This window comes from Diorhabda carinulata, chromosome X (genome assembly GCF_026250575.1).
Source record: "Diorhabda carinulata isolate Delta chromosome X, icDioCari1.1, whole genome shotgun sequence".
Classification (NCBI taxonomy): domain Eukaryota; kingdom Metazoa; phylum Arthropoda; class Insecta; order Coleoptera; family Chrysomelidae; genus Diorhabda; species Diorhabda carinulata.
This window is the reverse complement of record NC_079472.1, coordinates 35,386,509-35,408,653: the sequence shown is the minus strand read 5'-3', so window position 1 is coordinate 35,408,653 and position 22,145 is coordinate 35,386,509. Positions and strand designations below refer to the sequence as shown.

The 22,145-nt window shown below is 31.3% G+C and overlaps 1 protein-coding gene across 8 annotated transcripts in view; it reads left to right on the top strand.

Moving 5' to 3' along the window:
- Positions 1–1,264: 1,264 nt before the first annotated feature.
- Positions 1,265–22,145, top strand: part of LOC130902467 (calcium release-activated calcium channel protein 1-like) — a 28,413-nt gene continuing 7,532 nt past the window's right edge. Inside the window, exons 1-3 of one of the 8 annotated variants that reach the window (XM_057814637.1) lie at positions 1,265–1,450; positions 12,981–13,111; positions 20,226–21,960. In XM_057814637.1, the coding sequence (XP_057670620.1) occupies positions 12,995–13,111; positions 20,226–20,885 (777 nt within the window). In that variant the 5' untranslated portion in view covers positions 1,265–1,450; positions 12,981–12,994 and the 3' untranslated portion in view covers positions 20,886–21,960. Of the gene's footprint in view, positions 1,451–11,481; positions 11,773–11,878; positions 12,210–12,980; positions 13,112–20,225; positions 21,961–22,145 lie in introns of those variants that run through there. The other 7 variants (XM_057814640.1, XM_057814638.1, XM_057814636.1 and 4 more) reach the window with 7 other exon arrangements.

The following is a 22,145-nucleotide window of genomic DNA, read 5'->3' as shown; positions in this document are numbered from 1 at the left end:
GAAAGGACAAACATTTAGTTTTTTTAGGTCTAAAATCCACATTTATCTTCTTTAATATGTTGTTTATCAATTATTCAGTTATTCAAAAATTTTGTTCTTTACAGTCGTTAACAGTATAACAACTCATATATTTATTTTTTGTTAACATGTACGCTATTATTTTAAAGATTTAGTATTTACCCCAATCATTTCTAACATAATATCTATTATCGTATTAATAAATTATTATCTTAAATTTGTATATTTATTTCCAAAAGGCTCAATACACATTTGTAATAAGAGCACAATCAGTTTATAAGAATTGAAGATATGGTCCAAAAATCGACCTTAGAGGTTGACTGTGAACATTATCTGTATTTTACAGGTGAAGTTTGAACCTCAAACGTCGTTTCACGTTGTTTCACGTTTTATAGATGGTATTTACCGGTAAACTCTGGTTTAAACGTTGCCGGCGGTGTGGAGGTAGTTTAAACTTCAGTTTAACATGAAACGGAGGATCCGAACTTAACTTTTTCATATTTTTTACAATATTATATAAGTTTTTGGTAAAATGATCGAGGATTTGAACTTTATATTTGATGAACTTGACGATGATGATGAAGAAATTATTAACATTGTCGATGTTCCGAGAAAACAAAAAGCGAATCTTAAAATTTTCCTAGATTTTTTATTGTTGTTGTGGTTCAATCGAAAAGACGATCGTTTTGTTATTTTCAGCATTAACTCCTCCCAATTTTTTTCACCACATTATCTTTTTTTTTTCTTTTTATTTGACAGTTCCTTTATATTTTTTCACGAGTTTCAGAAGTGCTACTTCATAGAAATTGTACGATTTTTTTTTTTGTTCTTCATACAACTTCCTTAAACAATTCGGCTTTCAAACAAATACTCGTATCGGAAAAATTTTGTGACAACTGGAAGAAAAATGTCTGTTTAACTGTGACTTGTAAAATAATTAGATCTGGTTCATTCTTGGTTTAAACTAGAGTTTAAATCGTAGTTTAAACTTTACTCTCCAGTTTTAACATAGATTGTAAAATTGACCTTAAATCCGATCTACATATGGCACGTAATTTTTAATTACAGAATTGGAGGTTACTACTTTGTACATTACACTTTCTAAACAAACATTGACTATTCCTTACATGATAGAAATCAATGAAACCGGCGCGGCGTCAAAAATAAAGAAGCAAACTTCCCATCAAGACTTTACTCGACGTCGAAAACGCGGCGTTGTACGCCTAACCGGAATAGCAGACAAATTAATAGTAGAGTTTTAACAGTTGAACACGCGCATTTTCCAATTCATCGTGTACATGATTCAGAAATAAATTTTTTCGTAAGATTTAAGCTTACCGGAATTTTTGATGACTGACAATGTTTTACAAGTGATTAAGTGTATAATCAAATGTTAATATTTATTGGATTTGTACATTTACGTAGTACGTAGGTAAATAAGCGATTCCTTATTTTGTAAAATAACTTGAGCTATGTTGACAGTAGCCCAGCCAAAAATTTCGTCTTTTTATAGATTAGTTGTGTGTATGACAATAATAATTTCGAAAATACTACAGTGACCTTATTTATTCGTGCTGCTATATTTAATGTTTTCATCAATTAAACTGAGTATTTCCTACCTGGCAAAAATCAGTATTTTTATCTAATTCCAGTAATAATTAAAAAGGTTCAGCACCATGTATAAATGAATATGCTTGGTATATAATGTTTTCTATTATCAGCAGGACCCTATTAACTATTGATCAGGATCCAAATTATTATACTTGCAGTTTTTAAGGACAATAAAATAGACACAACTCCAAAAGTCTTGCCCCCCCTTGTAAACTTTTTTTAATTTAAATTTAAACGTTTTTTAATTTTGTGGCACCTTATCATAACAATGAAAACAATATCATAACAAAAAATTATTTTCGTCCGTAAATATATGAATTTTTGTAAAAGAAATCAGATTTAACTATTTAACTTAACAGCGAGTTCATTTATATTTTGTTGAAAATGCCAGGTGAATTGATTTCTGAGTTTGATCGAGTAAGAATAGTGGCCTTACATCAAAAAGATTTATATTCGATGAGGCAGATAGTGGCCCTTTTCCAGGAAACTGATAACGTTGCGCGAAGACCGCCCCCTTCCAAGTCACTCTTTGCTAACATACCGAAGGGCAGTTTCGAGAAGTACCATCAGAAGGAGAATACATTCATCGATTCTAAGGGCAAGAAGACCTTTAAGGGTGCCTAGACTTTCACAACGACACATAGCTGCCCGTCTCCAATGGGCTCAAGAATACAGGGATTGGTTTCCACAGGGATAGTCGGCGGAAAAGGATCTGGTGAGTCCCAGGTAGACAGGAACGACTCAATTTTACCATAGATGTTGTTATCTATCAAAGAGGATACGTGATGTTTTTGGGGGGTATAATGTATGGTCTCCATACACCACTTATTGTCATTGATTGAACAATGTCAGGTACCATATACGCGGAAAACAAGACGATAGTTCAGCTCTTACGCAATGAATATGGAGCAAATCTCATTTTTCAAAATGATAATGCCAGACCACATCTGTATATTCTTGGTTACATAAATTCAATTTTTTTGCTTCACATATATTGTTATTACACTAAAAAATAAGATTGAGCACCTTTTATAAATTTAAATATATTGTTTTATGAAATAAAATATGTATATTTAAATCTATAAAAACTTTTGGAGATGTGAGTAATACTAGGCTTCGAATTTAACAACTAGGAAAACTAAATACCCGATAATGTGAAAGTAAAATTATTATATATATTATTTAAAGAAAGGTGATATTCGTCATTCACACTGGTCTATAGTCTTTATTTGCGATTATAATAATAAATGCTTTTGTTGATGCAGTTGACGTAGACTTTTTTTTATGTTTTGTCGTCTTGGTTTGAGGTCTTTTCTTAATAAAAGTTTTTAAAACAGTTGAAAATATTGACGTTTCAAACTATTTCGGCCTTTATCAAAACATGACTTGACATTGGCAACTTGCGTATTTATATTATTCAATAGATCATCCACAATATTAATATCTTAGTAAAAATCTGTTTCAACCACAATAAATAACTTTTACCTAGATGTTATAAATCTCAAAAATAAAAAGTAGTTATAAATTATATTATTCATAGTTGCATTAAAATTTATAACTAGAACTCTAAATTTTACCCAAATTGTTCATATTTTTTAGCATTCTCTTCTCGTTCGTATTTTTATTATTTTATTTGTTTGATTCCGTACCAAGAATTTTTCTAATCGAATGTATGTTTTTTTATATTCCAGGGTTTGTTAATGCAACTTTATTTTTTTATATCGTATTGATGACCTTTCAAACTACTTTCCAAACACTAAAATGTCTGTCCTATGTAAACAGAGGCTCAATCTTTCCAAGATGCTGATATAACTAGATATATAGTAGTACTTATTTTTTTGAGTATTTTAGATCTTAGTTCACGGACATATTTCGCTAGGGTAAACCTTGCAATCGTGTCCCACCATTCGAGGAATTGAAATAAAAAAAGGTTATTATTCAGAATATGTTTATTTATTAGCACTCAATTTGCACAAATAAACTTTAAGAAACTTTCTAGAATTGAAAAATGTCTTAAATAATAAATAAAGTTTGTGCTGTCTTCAAAAAATCAGCCATACACAACACTGCAAGCACTGATTGCAGTCAAATTTCTTTTTCGTCTGGTAATAAGACAAATAACTTTTATATCTTGTTACTTTTGAATTTTTTTTCCAGCCGATTAAACCGTTCTTTGCATTTTTTGAAGCAGATTTGCCCTTTACAATTCACTGTGTTGAATATTTTTCAATTTCAAGAGTGTATTGGTGGATCCACAGTGAATCCACGCAAAAACCTACTAATTTTGTTTATACCGCGTCAATGATGTCTGGGAAATGTTTATTGAAATGCGCTTTTGGTCCAAAGTTAGCAAACGCGAGACCCGACGCGCGGATTCATATATATTCAGTCACTATGTGAAAAATTCATTCTTTTGAAATAGCGAAAGACTTTTCCATCTCTCTAGCCACATTTGATTTCAGCTATCCAAACTTTTACTGTCGCTAATGATGGTGTAGTGTCTACGTACACAGTGTCTAACTCATCTTTCATTTGCGTAGACAAAATCAAATATTCAATGGTAGTTGGCGAAACAATGTTTTCCACTATCAGAACGACTCCTAAGATTGTCGAAGAGGAACTATGTAAATGTTCAAAAATGGATGGAATTTTTGTGAGAATTTCTCAATGGATGGATATTGATAAGTGCTGACATCTTTGTTGAATAAATAATATATGAATTAATGGGAGTAGTTGAGAAAAATTATTAGTAACCGAAACTTCTTAATCGATTAAATCGACCAACCTGATATTTTCAACCTTGTTGATGCAGAATGACAAGAACGATCATTTTATTATCAATTAATAATAATAAAACCCAATCTTTCCAATCCATTCCAATCCAATTAGATCCAAACACTATAAAATTTCAGTTTATTTTTATGTCGAAAAATTCACAAACTTATAACAAAAAAAAACAAAATAAACTGTTCATTTGCTAGCCACATAAAAACCATACCAATTATCAATTCTGTTACGTAACATATAAAAAACGTTATAGCCAGTCTAATAATTATTCAGCAACTCTTGTTGTTGTTTATAAACTCTTCCTAGCGGCCTTGTTAAGAATAAGGTCAAAAAATATAATAAATCGGTCGTTTAACTCAAAACTAACATTTTATATATTTTTACTGGAACTTAATAATAAGGTCTTTCATCAAAGCCATTATTTGAACACAATTCAATAACTAAGAAGTTGTCTCGCTGTCTGTCAGTAACCTTCTAAATGAGATTATAAGAAAATAAAACTCAATTAAGATGGAGATCCCATTTTTTTATTTATAAAATACCCCATTTGTTAATATAAAAATTAATCATGTTAATTGATCGATAAATAATTCTTGTTTGAGAGTTAAATAACTTAAGCTACTTAGTAGTGTACCATAGGTTTCAGTAATTCACTACTGCGAACTATAATACGCCTTTTTCACTTTCACTTACACTAACTCTAAAGGTTTTGTCTTCTTACTATTGTATATCATTATTGTACAAGATCTGATGACCTCGAGGTTACATGATGGAGCCATTATTCATGACTTCTTGAAAATTGGTTAAGTATCTGTTCAGAAATCCCGGTAAATATGACTATTGTTGCAGAAAGAAAAACGTAAATTCCTCTGCGTAGCACAGCCCCGAAGCTGGATTCCATATATCCATACTGATTCCAGGATTTGTTTGAGTGTTATACAAACCCTGTATAAAATGAAAAATTTTTTAACATAGATTCAAATACGTCTGACCTTGGTAAAAGGTATCGTCGTAAAAAAATAATTTATAAGGGTCTGCAAGGGTCAAATTTTTTTTTAAAAAACTAAGAACTCAGAAAGTATGCATTTTTCGAAAAAAGTCTTAAGACAAAAGTATACTAAAATTGTACGTAGATTTCAAATATGTATTAAAATACAGGGTGTTCTATTTAAAACAACAAAGTTACAGACCGGTTGTACCGGAAGTCGGACATCTTTGAAAAGATCCTAACCTAACCAAACGTAGAAATTTTCATGATTTTACTATAAGTATTTTGTCATATACAGATAGTTTTAACTCGTCGTGGGTCTATAGTCTATAGTAAAGCGGATATTGCCATCCGCCATATGCAACAACCATCCTGGTCAACTAACTTTTCCTTATTGCTCTTTTCTTAACTTTTCTATGCTATTAATACCGACGATGAACTGTTAGTATTCTGCACTAAAAAAATAGATTTATGTGATGTAGTAAGTAACCTAACCTAACCTAAAATTCAGTTTTAATCTTCTACTTCTAAAATTGTTTTGTGTTGTTAGAACGAATGTCGAACGCTTTCTTGTTTGCTTCCACGTATATCATTTTGATCAATTCTCGTATTGCAATTATGAATTTTTTGTTTACTTAACATCAAACTCCAAATGTTTATGAAGATGTGTCAATTATCTTTTTTCTGTTCTCAGTAAAGTAAAAGTAAACGAAACTGAGATATTAAGATAATAGTGTTTATGTTAGAAATATTCTTAATAACATGTAGTATTTTTGGACAAGCGCGAGTGAATTATACCGAATAACCAACAACAAAAAATATATCTAGCGATTTGCTTGAAATACTAGGTGCCAAAATTGTTGGAATTAAATATTTCAATCAATTTTCATGATCTCTGTGGTCCATACTTTTTATTTTTTAAGAAATGATTGTATAATTTAATATAAATTAAAAAAAAATTGTCGAATTTATACAGGGTGTTCCAGGACTTGATGCAAATAATTCGGTAGTAAGTAGGTAACGTGAAAATAATGTAGCATAAAACAATTTTTCTCGTACGACCCTTCATTTCTGAGTTATAGTACTTTGAAGTTGCGAAATCAGAAGTTATATTTAAGTATATTTTCTAATTTAAACACCACCAACAAAATATTAGACATTATGATGGAAAAACAAATAACATGAAAGAGAGACTAAAAAAAACCAATTAAGCTTAAGAAGTAAGAGATGCAGCATATTTGACAATGGAGATATGGAGACAACGCTATTTAATACAGCTCTTTAGAGAACAATAAAGGAAACTGCAATCAAAAGAACGCTTACACAAAAACACTTGTAGTTAATTGCTTATCAGGAAAAGCAAAAGCAAAGAACGAAACTTAGAAATAACCAAATGTATGATTAGTACCCCACTCAAGCAGCCGTTGAACTTCGACGTTAGTGAGAAGGCTCAGTGGCCTAGGATGCGACTATGTGGGCATGCAGAAAGGAGCTGGTGCAAAGTACAGCTCATTTTTATGGGCTTAATCCAATGCTGAAGCAGTCGTGCTAAGGGATGAATGGAACCTGAGCTCTAATTAGGTGTCGCCAACAATATCTGCAACAAACCTGGTAAATTTCCAATGGCCCTGCAAGAGTAGGTTTCATGACAAATCCCCCTCTTCTCCCGAGGGCTCTGAGCAAAGGGATCGGCCACGGAACGCATTAACTTCAAAGCGTCGGTTTCTATCGATGTCGAAGATCTGATTAGTGCTTTAACAAAGCCTAGCATAAATGTCGCATCGTAACATAAATGGAACGGAGAAAAAGAAAACGATGGCAGGCCAAAGCTCTCTCTACTCTCTACTCCAAATAAACAACGACTTGGCTCCAAAAGCCGTGAAACTGCACCCACAGTAGGGCTCGGTGCTAGCTACGCGAAAACGAAAGGAAGATTGAAACTGCAGTTAGTCGTGAGTCGAGCGGTACATCCCTGACTTTATGGAAAAACCGTTACAGGATTTAATTGAAGCGGTGACTGGGGCCATTATGCGGTTTCCATTCGGCATAGGGATTAAGCCACCGCAGCTGCTCTTTTTTTGACTGATTGGGAATCATATTCTCATTTGTCAAAAGGTCTACCTGAAGCCATCGATGATTAACGGCTCTTGGCCTCCCACTATTCTACTATGAACTATGATAAACGCAACAAGAGATACGAATAGAACCAACAGACAACACTGTTATTATGGCAAAATACACGACAATGCTGCAAGAAAACTATAAACATCATTAAATATATTGAATATAATGAACAGTTGGATTAAGCGCTGGAGAATCAAATCTTGTACAATAATGATATACAATAGTAAGAAAGCAAAACCTTTAGAGTTAGTGTAAGTGAAAGCGTATTATAGTTTGAAGTAGTGAATTACTAGAACCTATTGTACACTAGTAAGTAAACACGTTCGTTTCAAACCGCTACTGCACAAATACTATAATAGTGACGTTAACGTATTTTGGGAGATCCTTAGACAAATATATAGATACCCAAGGCACTACTTGTTTTTTACCCCACCCGTCTAGTGCGCCCTCTAGGCGCACAGTCTCATTATTTAATATATTTATCAATTTTCATTATAAATCATTTCTATTATAATTTCAAGTAATTTTTTCCACTGCAATGTATTTTCTGCACATTCATGACAGTTTTCGAATAACAAAAAGTTTCATTTCTGACGCTGTTAATCCTAACCTAACATAACCTAACTTAACCTAACTTAACCTAACCTAACCATACATTTTCATACAATAAAAGCACCTAAGGTGAAAGTCAATATTGAGTTTAAAGAAGAAATTATTTTCAATTGTTATTAAACAAATAATGAAAGTATTCAACGAATTTAAAATATCAAAACAAAACGTGAGTAAATTGGAATTATATATCATTTGAAAGATATGCGTTGAATTCCCATATGGTCGATGATAAGTATGTTTATATAGAATGAATAATACCACATTCGATCGTTATAAATGTATTGAGGATATATTAAGGCATGATTAGAATAAATTATAGTAAGTGAATAGCGTAATAAAACAACTGGCATTGGTCTCAAAGGACACGTTTATTTGATAATAACCTGTACACAAATACAATTGAAAATAAGTGAACAAATATATATTTTCATTTTAATCTGTCGTCAGTATCTAATAACAGAAACATTATCTATATTTTTATTTCCTGTTTTTATTAGCCTTCAAGTATTCTTGGCAGAGATGGATTTACCAGCAGGCTAGAGCCTAGGGCAGCAAATTTAGTTCATAAATTTTTTTATTTCGATTTACAAATTGGACAAAAAAATTAATACACACACGCAAAATGCGAATTTCAAAAATTGGAGAGAAATTTAAATATTTAGTAAAAATCAGAATATGTTTCCTACGACCACTTATGAAAATGAGAGATTGCACACTCATGTTTACCTAAGAAAGTAGCTTATCTCACACATGTACTAAAAAATACCAAAACATACATGTATTGAAATGCTTCTTTTTCTTATCTTATGATAGAGGGAATATGCGAATACAATATGAATCTGGCTGGGTACCGAAAGGCGAAAGGCCAAATTTATGAAGACTGAAGAAGTAGGCAATATGATTTTTTAAGGTTATATTGGTGTTTACAATAAAATTGAAAGTTTATTGTGATTTGTGTTCATACTAGTGTCTGCAAGATAATTTAAGTGTTAAAATTAAGTGTTATTACTATTATTGACTATAGTTTTTTCTTGTGAGCTTCTAAGAGCGTTAAAAAGGTAAATCTGACACGTTGGTTAGCTGGAGAGGATGCTTGTGAAAATTTGAAAGACTCTTCTCAAAACTTTGCAATCAATCAACGATTATTGTACCGAAAAGCCTGTAACGCGACTGGAAGCGGCGGGAATACCTTTTAATTTAGAAAAAAATAGCAAACCCAGCAAACTCCGTTTCGCCACCAGATGGCTTCGTTTTATGTAACATTTCGTTTGGTGATTAAAAGACGAAGAAATTTTTTTTTGTTTTATATTTGACAAGGAAAAATTTTATTCCATTTCACAACAGTAATGAATTCATTTCGATTACAAAAATGAAGTGTTATTTAGTTGAACTTCTCTAAGTAAATGAAAGTGAATCCAAAGTAAATACTGAATATATTTGCAGAAATTGATGCGGTTCATCTGGAGTTGGCACCATTGAACCATGCAAGTGATATATTTGTCCTTGTATCTGTAATTGCAAACAATCATTTGTTGAAGAATACGGTGTAACTTCTGATCGTGTGATGGTGTAGTGTGTGGTGTATATGTAGTTGTTATGTGTTGCAATTCATTGTGTTGGTGTGAGTGGTTATGTGTGTTGTACCTTTTACCTTGCAAGTCGGCATGAAGCCGCCTTCTCGAATGATATTAGCTCCAAAAGAAGTCAAGCAAAAGCAGTTATTGTATTCAAAGATGTGTTGAAGAAAATGGCTGGAATCGGGATCACTTCCATCGAACAATGGTTTCAGTGGCTGTGGTGATGTAAGTAATGGATCCAGTTTGACTTTTCCACTTGCACAGCACAATCCAGCCGTTTCTCTTTTGAACTTTAGCGCATTGCAATATCGGCATATAGTCGCATTGGTCCATTATCTAAATTTTCATCACTGTAGTTCGCAGTGGGATCATATTGGAATGCCAAGCGATTGTATGATGCCAATGATCTTCGTGTGCTCTCGCGTTGTCTCAATCGGGCATTTTCTCTTATTATATTTTGTCTTTCTTCGCTTAAGTTCTGTGAATACACTTGTTGCTGGCTTGCATGTCTTGTGCGGCGGCCGATGTTCGCACGTCGTCCTCTAGGCATTTTGGACTATGGACAGAGTGGTGAATTTAACCTCAAATGCACGATCCACATAATTTACACAGTTCAACTTACCACCTTAAAGACAAATACCTGCTGTTGAAATTGAATAAAAATTTGCACAATACACGTGATTGATTTGATGGTTTTCAATTGAAATGTTAGGAAACGAATAACTTATTTTTTTTACTTTTTTTTCACAATTTCACAGTGAACACAATACCGATTTGTCACATGAAATTCACTGAGCAGAGAACAATGAGTAGCTGTCAAATAATGTATCACGCACCGGGGCCATCTACTTAAAATATTGGTTTGTAGTACATGCTATGTATCAGAGATGGCGCTGTATGTGAAAAAAGATTCTCCCGCTTTTCTATTGAAATTTTTCCTGAATTTTCTTTGCTATAAATCTCACGGAGCCCGAGACCTTTCCAACGAATGCAAAACCGTGGAAATCGGTTCGTGCGTTCTGGAGTTATAGCGTCAGGAAGGAAAACCCGACTTATTTTTATGTAGTAGATTATATATATATATATATATATATATATATATATATATATATATATATATATATATATGATATAAGCTTTATTCATATTATGTAAGTATTGTATAGTTTTAAGACATACCTTACCTTACTGCGATATTTATTGTTTGCTGAAATAATTTTTTTTTGATAATTTTTCGCACTTAATAATCAGTAATTGATCAAAAACAAAAATGTTTTTATATGCAAAGTAATCATTAACTCTATAAATCCAAAAAATTCATATTTTCCCTAGCTAAAACATATCAAATGAATGGATTTCATGTGTATATGCAAATTTTTTTTAAAATTTAATTTGATTGGCTTCAATCGACGTTTCTTAAGATTATGACGACTATTATTGTGTGCAGTTCCAGACTACACCTTCTTCAAACGAAAAATGTCAGTATGGAACCGTTTTAAGATTGTTTCTCAGTTGTTGATAGAAATAGAAAATTTTAGATAAAATTGCTTATGTAAATATCCGTTATTTTCAAACATATTACTATCTACATACTCATGATTTATTATGTATTTACTAATTTTTTATAAACGGATTTTCTGTATTTTGGTTGCTTGCTTGTTTTTATATGAACAATAGAAGTGTTCTATAATTTGAGTATAGAGATTTCAAATTAGCCTCATCTAGTCCTGCATAGATGGCGGTAAGGTGTGAATATTAAGAAATACATAAGCCTCTCATAAATATGTGATCCTAATACAAAATATGAAAACATGATGGTTTTGAAACATTCTGATTGATTGGCAAAACAACGATACCGTTGTATGGTATTGAAAACGAGTTATGAGTCTTGAATGTTTTGCCAAGATTTGTGGTATGCAATGTATGCCAACGATATTAATTTTTGTAACGATTGTAGTTTGACTGAAAATTGCACTTGGTTAGATGAAGATGAAGAACTATTAAAAAACCATATTTTTCTGAATAAAGTGAACACTTTCAAAATCGGATAGGTAGGTATGTATCTCTTTCTAGTACCGCATATGATTAAGATCTAAATTAATTGATGTTTCTATAAAAAAATATACATTTAAATGAATAGAACTGTGATTCTGCTGAGTACAGTTACTATTTAAATTGAAAATTGGAAAGGTTACTTTCTATCGAATATAATCGGTTTTCCGTGTACCAGAAGTCACAGCCTTAAAATAATTATAAATATAGGGAATTACTAATTGAGCTGGCAACGGAGCGAAAGTCATAACACCATGAAACTAACCTCGTTTCCCCGAAATGCTGACGTTTCGTATGTGTGCAATTAAAATATTGTTTGGATTAATCCCATAATGTAAACAAATTCCGGAATCTTCAAAGCAAGTGGTTGTATGAAATTGTTAATCATACTTCCGTCGATTTATTTGTATTTGTGTTTAGTGCAACCAACCAAAACAATGGTAAATTTTGAGTAATATTTTTTTTTTTCGTTTGCATTGTAAACTTTGACCGAGAGTCTTTGATGATTTTTCTGTATAAGATTATTATTTGATTCAAATTAATTATTTCTTTGTATATACAATATTTGAACAAATGAAATTTATTAAATTAAAGTAAAAATATGTTGTAACTTATTGTCAATTGTAATTATTTTAAATATTCTTCTATGCATTCATATCTACTGTAAATGCCTCTTAGTATTATTATTTGAAAAAATGGAATATATACAAACTAAATTATTAGACTGAAGGTTATTACTTTCAGAATATACTTATTTTTTCTAGCGTCAATAAAGCTAATGGAGATTGATTTCAATTTCAATATTTGTTATGTTTAAGTTGCAATTTCAAAGTTAGGAAACATAATTTTAAGAATTCTATTCACATGTGTTTTAGTGTCAACTAATAAATTACTATTATCTAATAGTATAGGTATGTACATTATTATGCTTTGAGACCACAGTGCTTGAACATTCCTTTTTTATCTACAGTAAACATTCCATTTTGTAACAGGATAGTACAGTGCATAGAATGAGTATATACACAGCATGTGTGATTGGGGTATAATTTGGACAATCAGTAGACCTGTCTTATTATAACAACAATTATTGTTCTCACCATCAAATTGCTCCTTAGATGATCTGCCATTCTAATTTCTTGTAATTTTCAATTCACTTCAACTTTTTATGTTTGTCTTTAGTATACTTGTTACAGTTAAATGTTTTATTTTAGGAATCCTGTAACAAATGTCTGTCTGGAGTACCAGTGCTGTTTGTCTAGATTTAAGCAACTCACATTATAAGCCTCAGAACACAGATGATAGCTTCAATAGATTGAGAAGTCACAATCATCATTCCTCACATGTAAGTTGCTTTTTATATATAATATTAAATTTAACAGCAGTAATGTGATAAGTATTAATAAATATGGATTAAGTGCACAAAGGCAAGGAAAATTATAGGTATAGTTGTTTGAAAAATATAATTTCTAATGCCTCTTTCAATTTATGGACTAAAAATATTTTTCAAATGTATTTAAAAATTAGTTTTTTAGCCAAAATATCTCTAGTTGATTGAAACAGCTCATTCTAAAGGTTAAACTGACCTCAAAATACTACTATTTATAAATTTGATATTAACTGCCCCATTTATTATTTGTGTTATATTTCTTTGTATTTCTTGTAGTATTTGCATACTACGATTGTTTCTGTGTAGAATCAGTTCTAAAATTAAAATTATCTCAAAACATGGAAAGTGTGTATAAAGTGATATGTTTTTTATGAAATCGATTTTCAAAATACTTGTATATAAAAATAGGAATTGGTAAACAGTTATAAACACAGTAATTCAAACAATTAGATAACAGGAAGATAAAACCTGCTGTTAACCAATTCTAATGTTAACATATATACAGATTTTGATTTAATTTTTGATGAAACTTCCCATTCTATAAGGAGTTAGATTTGTGAAGATTAATGGGGGTCGCATATTATTTATATTTAGATGGTTCAAGTGAATTTCACATATCAAAATACTAGTACATACAATAGGTCATCCCACATTACCTGAGAATAAATCAGTAATTTTTTGTATTTACTTATTTTGCTTGGATTAGGTTTGAAAGTTGCAGGTATATTATCACAAAATAATAGAATTATATTTCTGAATTGTCTTGATTTTAGTTTTTTTCTGTTATGAAATTTGTTTTTTTTTTTAATTTTCGAAAGTCGGATAAAAATAATGGAATTTTGATAACTTCTTCTTCTTTCTTCCATAATAGGTTTAACGCCTATTCCTTCTTCGATACCTTTCCTCGCCCTGGCTCTAGATTGTCTATCTATTATGATTATCTATTTCACCTCTTTAGTGGTTAAATATTAGTTTCACCGTCTTTTATACTATGATACCCATTAATTATATCACACTTCACATAATCGTTTCTGGACTTGTTTCTGTTGTGTTGGTCATTTTGTAAATTCATGCTTTGGTTTCTTGTCTTAGGTCTTCTACGACTGTATAACTCCAAGGTACTTGTATTTAATTCTCTGCTGTATTAGTGGGCATTTTAGTTCTAATATGTCTCTAATGAGTTCTGTTGTCATGCATATGGTTGTTTCAATAAATATAGTCATTTTTTGTAAGATTAAAAGTATTTAATAATCTTCAAAATCATCTTCATTTTCGGCACATATCATGGCGTTACCAGAATAGCACAGAATTTTGATTTTCTGACACCTAACCTAACCTAACTTCACCTTTTTATGATTTCATCCAGTATCATGTTGAATAACATGGGACTACAAGAGTCTCCTTGTCTGATACCACTATTGACTGTTATGGGTTTTGTTTGTTCACCATTAATGGGAGCCCGAAGTATAATGTTTTTTAATAACTAAATAAAAAAAATATAAAGAAAATAATATTGATATGAAGACTTAAAAATATTGTGGAAACACTTATCTTAAGTTAATTCCACTCCATGTTTATGAACTGATAAAGCACCATTTTATCCACTGAAAGAATGGAAAATAAAATCAATTAATCATATTTTGATTAACACTAACAAATTCATTTTATGTTCCCACTAATGGCAAGTAACCATTACAAATAAAAAGATACACCCATAAATTGTGAGTTAAAATATTAGACTCAAAACTTTAGCTTGGCTTATGCAGCCAAAATTAAAACTAAATTAAGATTAAACTAAACTTTCTTGATGATAATTTTTTGGTTAATGCAGTGAATTTGAAGATAATTATAAATTACTGGTAAACTAATAAAAATGTATGGATGTTTTTTAACATTTTCTATCAGTGTTCCATCATCTAAAGGATATTACCGACTATTAGACATTGCTCTTTCCTATTTCGCATTAACACAAATAATATTTCCATAACCAAAGAACAAGGATATTATAAATAAAACAGAACCACAAATATATACAGACCTGACTTATTCTGTTCTCATCAAAATTAAGAAATTAAACTAAGAAGTAAAAAGTTAGCGAACTTTTGTTAATTTCCTGCATAAAGAAGTTTTGTTAGTTTAATGATAATTTTTAATGTTGGTGGAATAAACCAAGCTTTTTATACAGTGATTTTGCATTGTTTATATCTAAGCAAAGATTATATACTCTGTATAAAAATTTAAAATAACTCGAGTAAGTTTAAATGCTGGAAGCTAGTTGTCGCATCAAATTGTGAATGAAACAAAACCTATTATGCAAAATACATTCATTTTGCTAACGTTTCAAATTCAAATATTGTTGTTAATAAGAAAATATAGATACCTGAAATTAAAATGCTGTTTAAATTTAAAGTTTAAAAGTATTTTGTGAAATATTTTGGTTTCATTTACAATTTATGTGACCATCTAAATTTCACAATTAAATGATTTATATAAGATATAGGTAGATGGAATATTGAAACACAGGATGATTATTATAATTTTTATTTTGTTTTTGACATTTTATAGCTATATCCACAAACAAAAAATTTTCCTTCACACTTTAGAAGGCTTAGCACTGTCAACAGTGAGATGTTGGAGTGGTTAAAAAATGTTTCTGTTTGTACATGGTACATACAATGGTATATAAAAAACTGATTTTATAACCATGGTTAATTAATGATTACCGTTGACTTTCTTGCAGCTTTCCCTATATTTAACATATGCCATATTCATCACAACATCATAGTCTTTATATTTTTGATTTTTGCCCTTCAAAATTTTATTAATAATATCTATGTAATGAAAGATGCATATGCTAAAACTAATATTTACAAACATATTTACATAATCCTTATGATCTGCACAAAATATTGAGGAAATGTCTGTCAAATCCTCCAAACGAAATATTTGTTTCTTTATGCCTAACGAATTGATTAACTGGGTCAATCTTTCGATAATTTTATCAGAAAAACTTAAAAATATCACAGATATTTTTGCTGAAGGCGCACATGAAACATTTTTTTTATATATTCCTTAGAATATATTAATGAATTTGCATTAATTAATTCCTTTGAAATATTATATTTTTACACAAATGGCATTTGAGACTTTTAAATAATTTCTTCGCTACTGAACCTGCCACATAAGGAGTAACAAGATCTAATCCTGTATATTTTGAGCTTCTATTGAATGGTTTATAAATTGGGACATTGACTATTGGAGATAATTGCAACTCTTTTCCTCTGTATAAGTTTTCACTAGGATTCATAAGAGGTTTATTGTCACAGTAAATATAAGTACTTACCAGGTAAATGTAGAGTTGGCAGTGAAAGCGTTGGAATGGAATGTCTATAAAAAAGTAAAATAAGGAGAAAATAAGTCAACATATTTAACCATTCAACAAAATGATTTCCTAAATACAAATTAATGAAGTTAGGAAGAAAAGAATTATTCTCATAGATATAAACTTGATTTCAATTTAAACATTTTTATGTTGATAAATAGTAAATATTACTCTCACCTTATCGTTTGCTTATTCGTGCATCCTGGTACACAGTAGGCCTTTACTCGTTTACTCATATTGAGTAAGTAAACACGACAGCACAAATCGCAGCAAATAATAACTTTTAAATGCACAAAAATGCAAATAGCTAATAAACAAACAATATCAAACACCTTTGCAAGATGGACGTTGTTCATTCAATAATCTTGGTTGTTTCTTGATGCATGATTGCATCTTAGTTTCAGAATCCAGATTGACAAACATTGAAAAATAAAACACGAAAAAGTAAGCTTTTAGATGTGAGCCAGCAATAGAACTTCTCCTATTCCAGTGCACAGGCCCTGTATCTAAGAACAATATTCTAAAGCATTACAAAGTTTTATGAGGTTATGAGAAAAAATGTTATACATTAATGCACTCGCATTGTAAACTATATCTAATATTTATTTTCATAAATTCACCAAATATATTTTCACCATAATTAATAAAACCAACAACTAGAACTAGAATCATTAATAACCAGTAGGAAGGTTCAGAATTGCCAACATAAAATTATTTACTAATGTGTAATTTTTGCCAGTTTAATTTATATTTATGCTGACGGATCTATCTAAACTAAAAATAAAAAATCAACTCGACCTTGAGTCATCTTAGTGAACCATGTATAAACCAGGAAGTTTGTGATGAAGTTGAAGTTATTGTAGACCATAAATTATTATTATAAATATTCCAAAAAATATTTTTCGTCGTAATTCGATCAAAAGTACGTACTTACAACCGGTCAAGAAAAAGAAAATCGTGTACTATATGGGCCAAAAGTTGAAATCTCGCATGGCTGAACATTTAAATACATAAGTTCATTTAGAAAGCTACGGGGTAACATTATTTACTTATTTTCTTTACCAATGTATCTAATGGAACATAAACTTACTAGAAAATAATTTTTGTGAAAATCTTTGTTTCCCTACTATGCTTTCGCGCTCATTCAATAGGTATGTTAATTAAATAAATGATATGTGGCTTTCCATAATAGAAGCATACCATATTTCATATACTGGGTAATTCATTGTGAGAGGTTACTAAAAATATTAGTTATAACAATGCAAGATTTTTTTTTTCAATAAAATTACTCTGATTTGTTAGAGGATATCGGTGCAGATACTATAATCACCTGGTAAGTTGTGGTGGAGATTCATTTCTTTTGTTCTAGTCAAATTAGATTCTAATGTAATAATTATCTCAATTTATCAAATAATAATGGTGGGAAAAGCCAAGTAATGTTTGAATTAAATATATAGTTTGTAGGTATTTACCTTATAAATACATTTTTTTCCAATTAATGGTAAGTACTGGAACTTCAGTCCAATTATATTTTCAACCGATACTGGTTTCACTCAAGCTTTAGTTATATTTAGCTATTATAGAAACAAAAATACATTTCAAAATCCATTACCTAAACTTAATAAGGAATAGGGGAGCGCTTCAAACAAGCAGAACACAAAATCAAATTACTACATTTTATTTATTTTGAATTTAGATTTAATATCAAGAAAATGAAGAATTCTAACAAAATGATTAAGGTTAGTAAATCTTATCTAGGATTCATACAATATATATAAATATATAAAGAACGTCTCAATTTAGTATTACCGTGTATTTTAGAATTGTCAAAAAAATATCGAAATTTTTCTTGTTGCAATGCCCTTATTCAACCCAGACGAATTAGTTTGGAATACCTACACAGGTAATAAATCGTTTTGCCAAACGATAATAATCATCTCTTTTAAAGTTTTTCTAAAGTCTTCTAAATTCTTTCAACTTTCCTCCTTTGCTTAGACTATTGCTTTTATAGCCAAACCGAGACCCAAGAATATACTGTGGTCAACTGGTTACAAGGACTAAAGAATAATCTATGTAACTTCCTTATATTATGTAAATAATATCAAATACCATTTTTGCTTTATTAACAATAATTAATATATATATATAAGTAACTAGCAATTTTAGCTTAGAGAGATAATAGGTTTAGAGTTATAACAATAGATGTTGAATTTCATTTAGAAAACTAACAAATTATTAAGTTTATCATATTTCAATAGAGCAATCTGAGGAAACAGCTGATCTGCGTCAGAATATAGAAGACATTGAAAATTACAGGTACCTCGGAAACAATCGGCCAATTTCGGAGCAGAATTTAAATAGACTGCAGAAGTGTTCACGTCATACATTTCCATTGCTAGGGTAGGTCAGAGATCACTTGCCAAACAAAGTTTTAACTGCATTGAGAATCGATTTTTTTTTTATTTTCTTTGATAAATTTTACAAAAAATACCTACTGGTACAAAACACATTACCATTTTATACAACAGTAAATTAATTAAACACTCACAACCCCACAAACTTTGATTGGAAAGTGAACTATAACTATATGACGGCCGTGACGTCACGCTCCGGTTGTCCATTCCGTCGAATCATCCCAACCGACGTACGTCTTTTATAATCTAAGACATACGTAATCCAACCTCATATCGAATTATAAGGTAGCGCAAACTAATCTATGTGATTTGTAAAAACACCTAATTAAAAAGAATAAAATACAAAAGATTGTTGGTTTCATATACCCCACGGCGGCCATTTTGAAATAAGCATCAACTCATTCTGACAATTCGTTAGATTTCTGTATGGGATTAAGCCTTGGTAATCGCAACATCCTAATACGTCGTGAAGTTGGCTGCGAGTGAGAATTAACACTTAGTTCTGTAAAGATCGTGGTTCTGTGTAGCCAATATTATATTATAACAATGACAGAGAAAATAAGAATGAACTTTGTTATATCACAGTGAAGTTTCATTTAATAACACAATTATCTATATTATTTAAAAAATTTAAAAATTTATAGTATTTGAAGAGTGAATAATGAAAAAAATTATACAGATTCCTTAAACTTAAAAAAATCGACAAGTGGAAAGTGATAAAGGAGAGGTGATAGCAGAGACAATGGAGTATTTTGGGGAGCTTCAGATATATTATTTTTAAATGGTCAAAAAATGGAACGCTCGTTGGACTAAGTTTGTAACTTTTTAATTAAAAAGTCACTTTTTCGTCAAACTCTTTTAAGTGAATATACTAGGATAATAGAACGTTCTAGTTTTTTTTTTTGACGAAGTATGGAGTCGGCCTTATTCATCAAACACGTAATAATTCTTTGTTCACTGTTGAAAACTACAACAAATATAGTGTCAAAGAAAACAGTAAACAAATAGAGCTGGGATATCCAAAACGTAGTGGCATCTAGAGAGTAACAAGTGGAATCAACGTCATCGAACCACAAAAGGCATAGTCGAATCTTCTTAGGAAAAGTTGACCTATTTCTTCTCAATCACCTTTTGATACTTTTAGTAAGAGTAGACTCTTCCTAGGCAGAATCAATTATTCCTTTCAACCTATATTTCACAATCATCTTGGTATTTTTACAAATACAAGTCAGTGGTTATTATTGAATTATTGTTTTTTTTTTTTAATTTTCAGTACAAAAATATGTCTCTCTCAGGAGACGAGATCCACAACCGTCGCTACCTATCATGGCGAAAACTCCAACTTTCCCGAGCCAAATTAAAAGCATCTGGCAAAACATCAGCTCTTCTTTCTGGTTTTGCTATGGTCGCGATGGTAGAACTTCAACTTCAAACTCCAAACCATATTCCAAAGGAAGTCCTTGTAGCTTTCGCTATCATTACCACACTTTTGGTAGCTGTACACATGCTGGCACTCATGATAAGTACTTGTATACTACCAAACATTGAAGCAATTTGTAATTTAGAATCCATAAACTTGGTAGAGGAGTCACCGCACGAGAGACTACATTGGTACATAGAAACCGCCTGGGCGTTTTCAACACTATTAGGTCTTCTGCTATTTTTAGCAGAAATTGCCATAGTATGTTGGGTGAAATTTATAGACACCAACGAAGTTGCTGCTTGGGCAGCCACAATTATTCTAGTACCCATATTGTTTGTATTTTTAGCTTTTGCAATACATTTTTATAGATCTTTAGTAACCCATAAATATGAAACTACATTATCGGGTATAAGGGAATTGGAGATTCTAAAGGAACAAATCGAATCCGGTAACGTTAATGGGCACAGAAACGGTGTCGGTGATTTATTACAAGATATACACGTAATTTAAGTTACTTAAATATAAAGTGCCTTTATACAGAGCGTTTCAAAAAGTATCATCCAATTTTCTAGGTTTATATTAGCAAAACTAATGATCATATGGATATGAGGTTACTTTTATATGAAATGGTAAAGTTGTTTCACATACCATTTAAAGAGCCCCTCTTAAGATATACACCATATGTCTGTTCGATAATCAAATTCGTTCTAAAACTTACTTAGCATACCTTGAGTGATAGATTCGATGGCTCTATGAAGTGGTACCAAGAGACGCACCTTGGTAGGATAGTAGGGCAGTATTCCCATGGGCTTCCACTAAATCCCTGTATCGTTCTATCGCATTTCTCCCTCGGAGAACAGTTATTTTGATGTAAGCGCTTACCATCAAACTATATCTCACGATACTCATCAACTGCCTGATTTCACAGCACTCACTGCACAACTAGCAGCTATCTCAGGGTCATATATTGTTCTGCATACACACTATGTCTGCAGATCTTCTACACGTTTGTTTGACAACTATTTTCAGGACAACAAAAAATTACTTCCTTCTCTTTCCATTATCGTCCAAAGGATAAAGTGACACTATTTATATTTGATTCAACAGTTGTTTCCATGCTTGCCTATCCTGTGCAATCTTTTCGGCATGATGCAGTCTCATATTTATTAAGGGTTTTGTTTGGTCTACCCATCTAGTTGGAGATCTGTCTCTTGGGCGTTTGGAATCTTTTGGTGGTAGTGGATCAAAACTCATTACGCGTCAACTGCTTTTTTAAAGATATATGCATTAATTTTTAGACAATGCTCTAGCAGATGACAGATATGAAGTGTCTTTTACAAAAAAATCGTAAACAGTAAGGGACAGTGACCTTGAAGGCCTGTGGTGTAACGCGATGTAACTGCCGATTCATTAAGGTCTCAGTCTCCTATTAAATGTTATATACGGCTTGAGCGTAAACCTTCCGATCGACGTCTAAACGCCAGACACAGCGTCAGCGGTCAATTTATCTCATAAGCGAACGACGACGTCTCGTTCACAACAGTAGTCGACAAACAGTACTAGCGTATAGTCGTGTGATATAAAATGGATATAAATTCGTCACTAGAGACGAGTCGCAAAACGTTTGAATGGCGCCTACGGTGTCCACACGCCAAAGTCAGCGTGTGAAAGAGACTACAACAGTAAATATCTATAGTAAGCATCGTGACGCGGCGTACGGAGTGACGTTGTACGCAGCCGACGGCGTTTATAGGAGACAACAGCATAAGG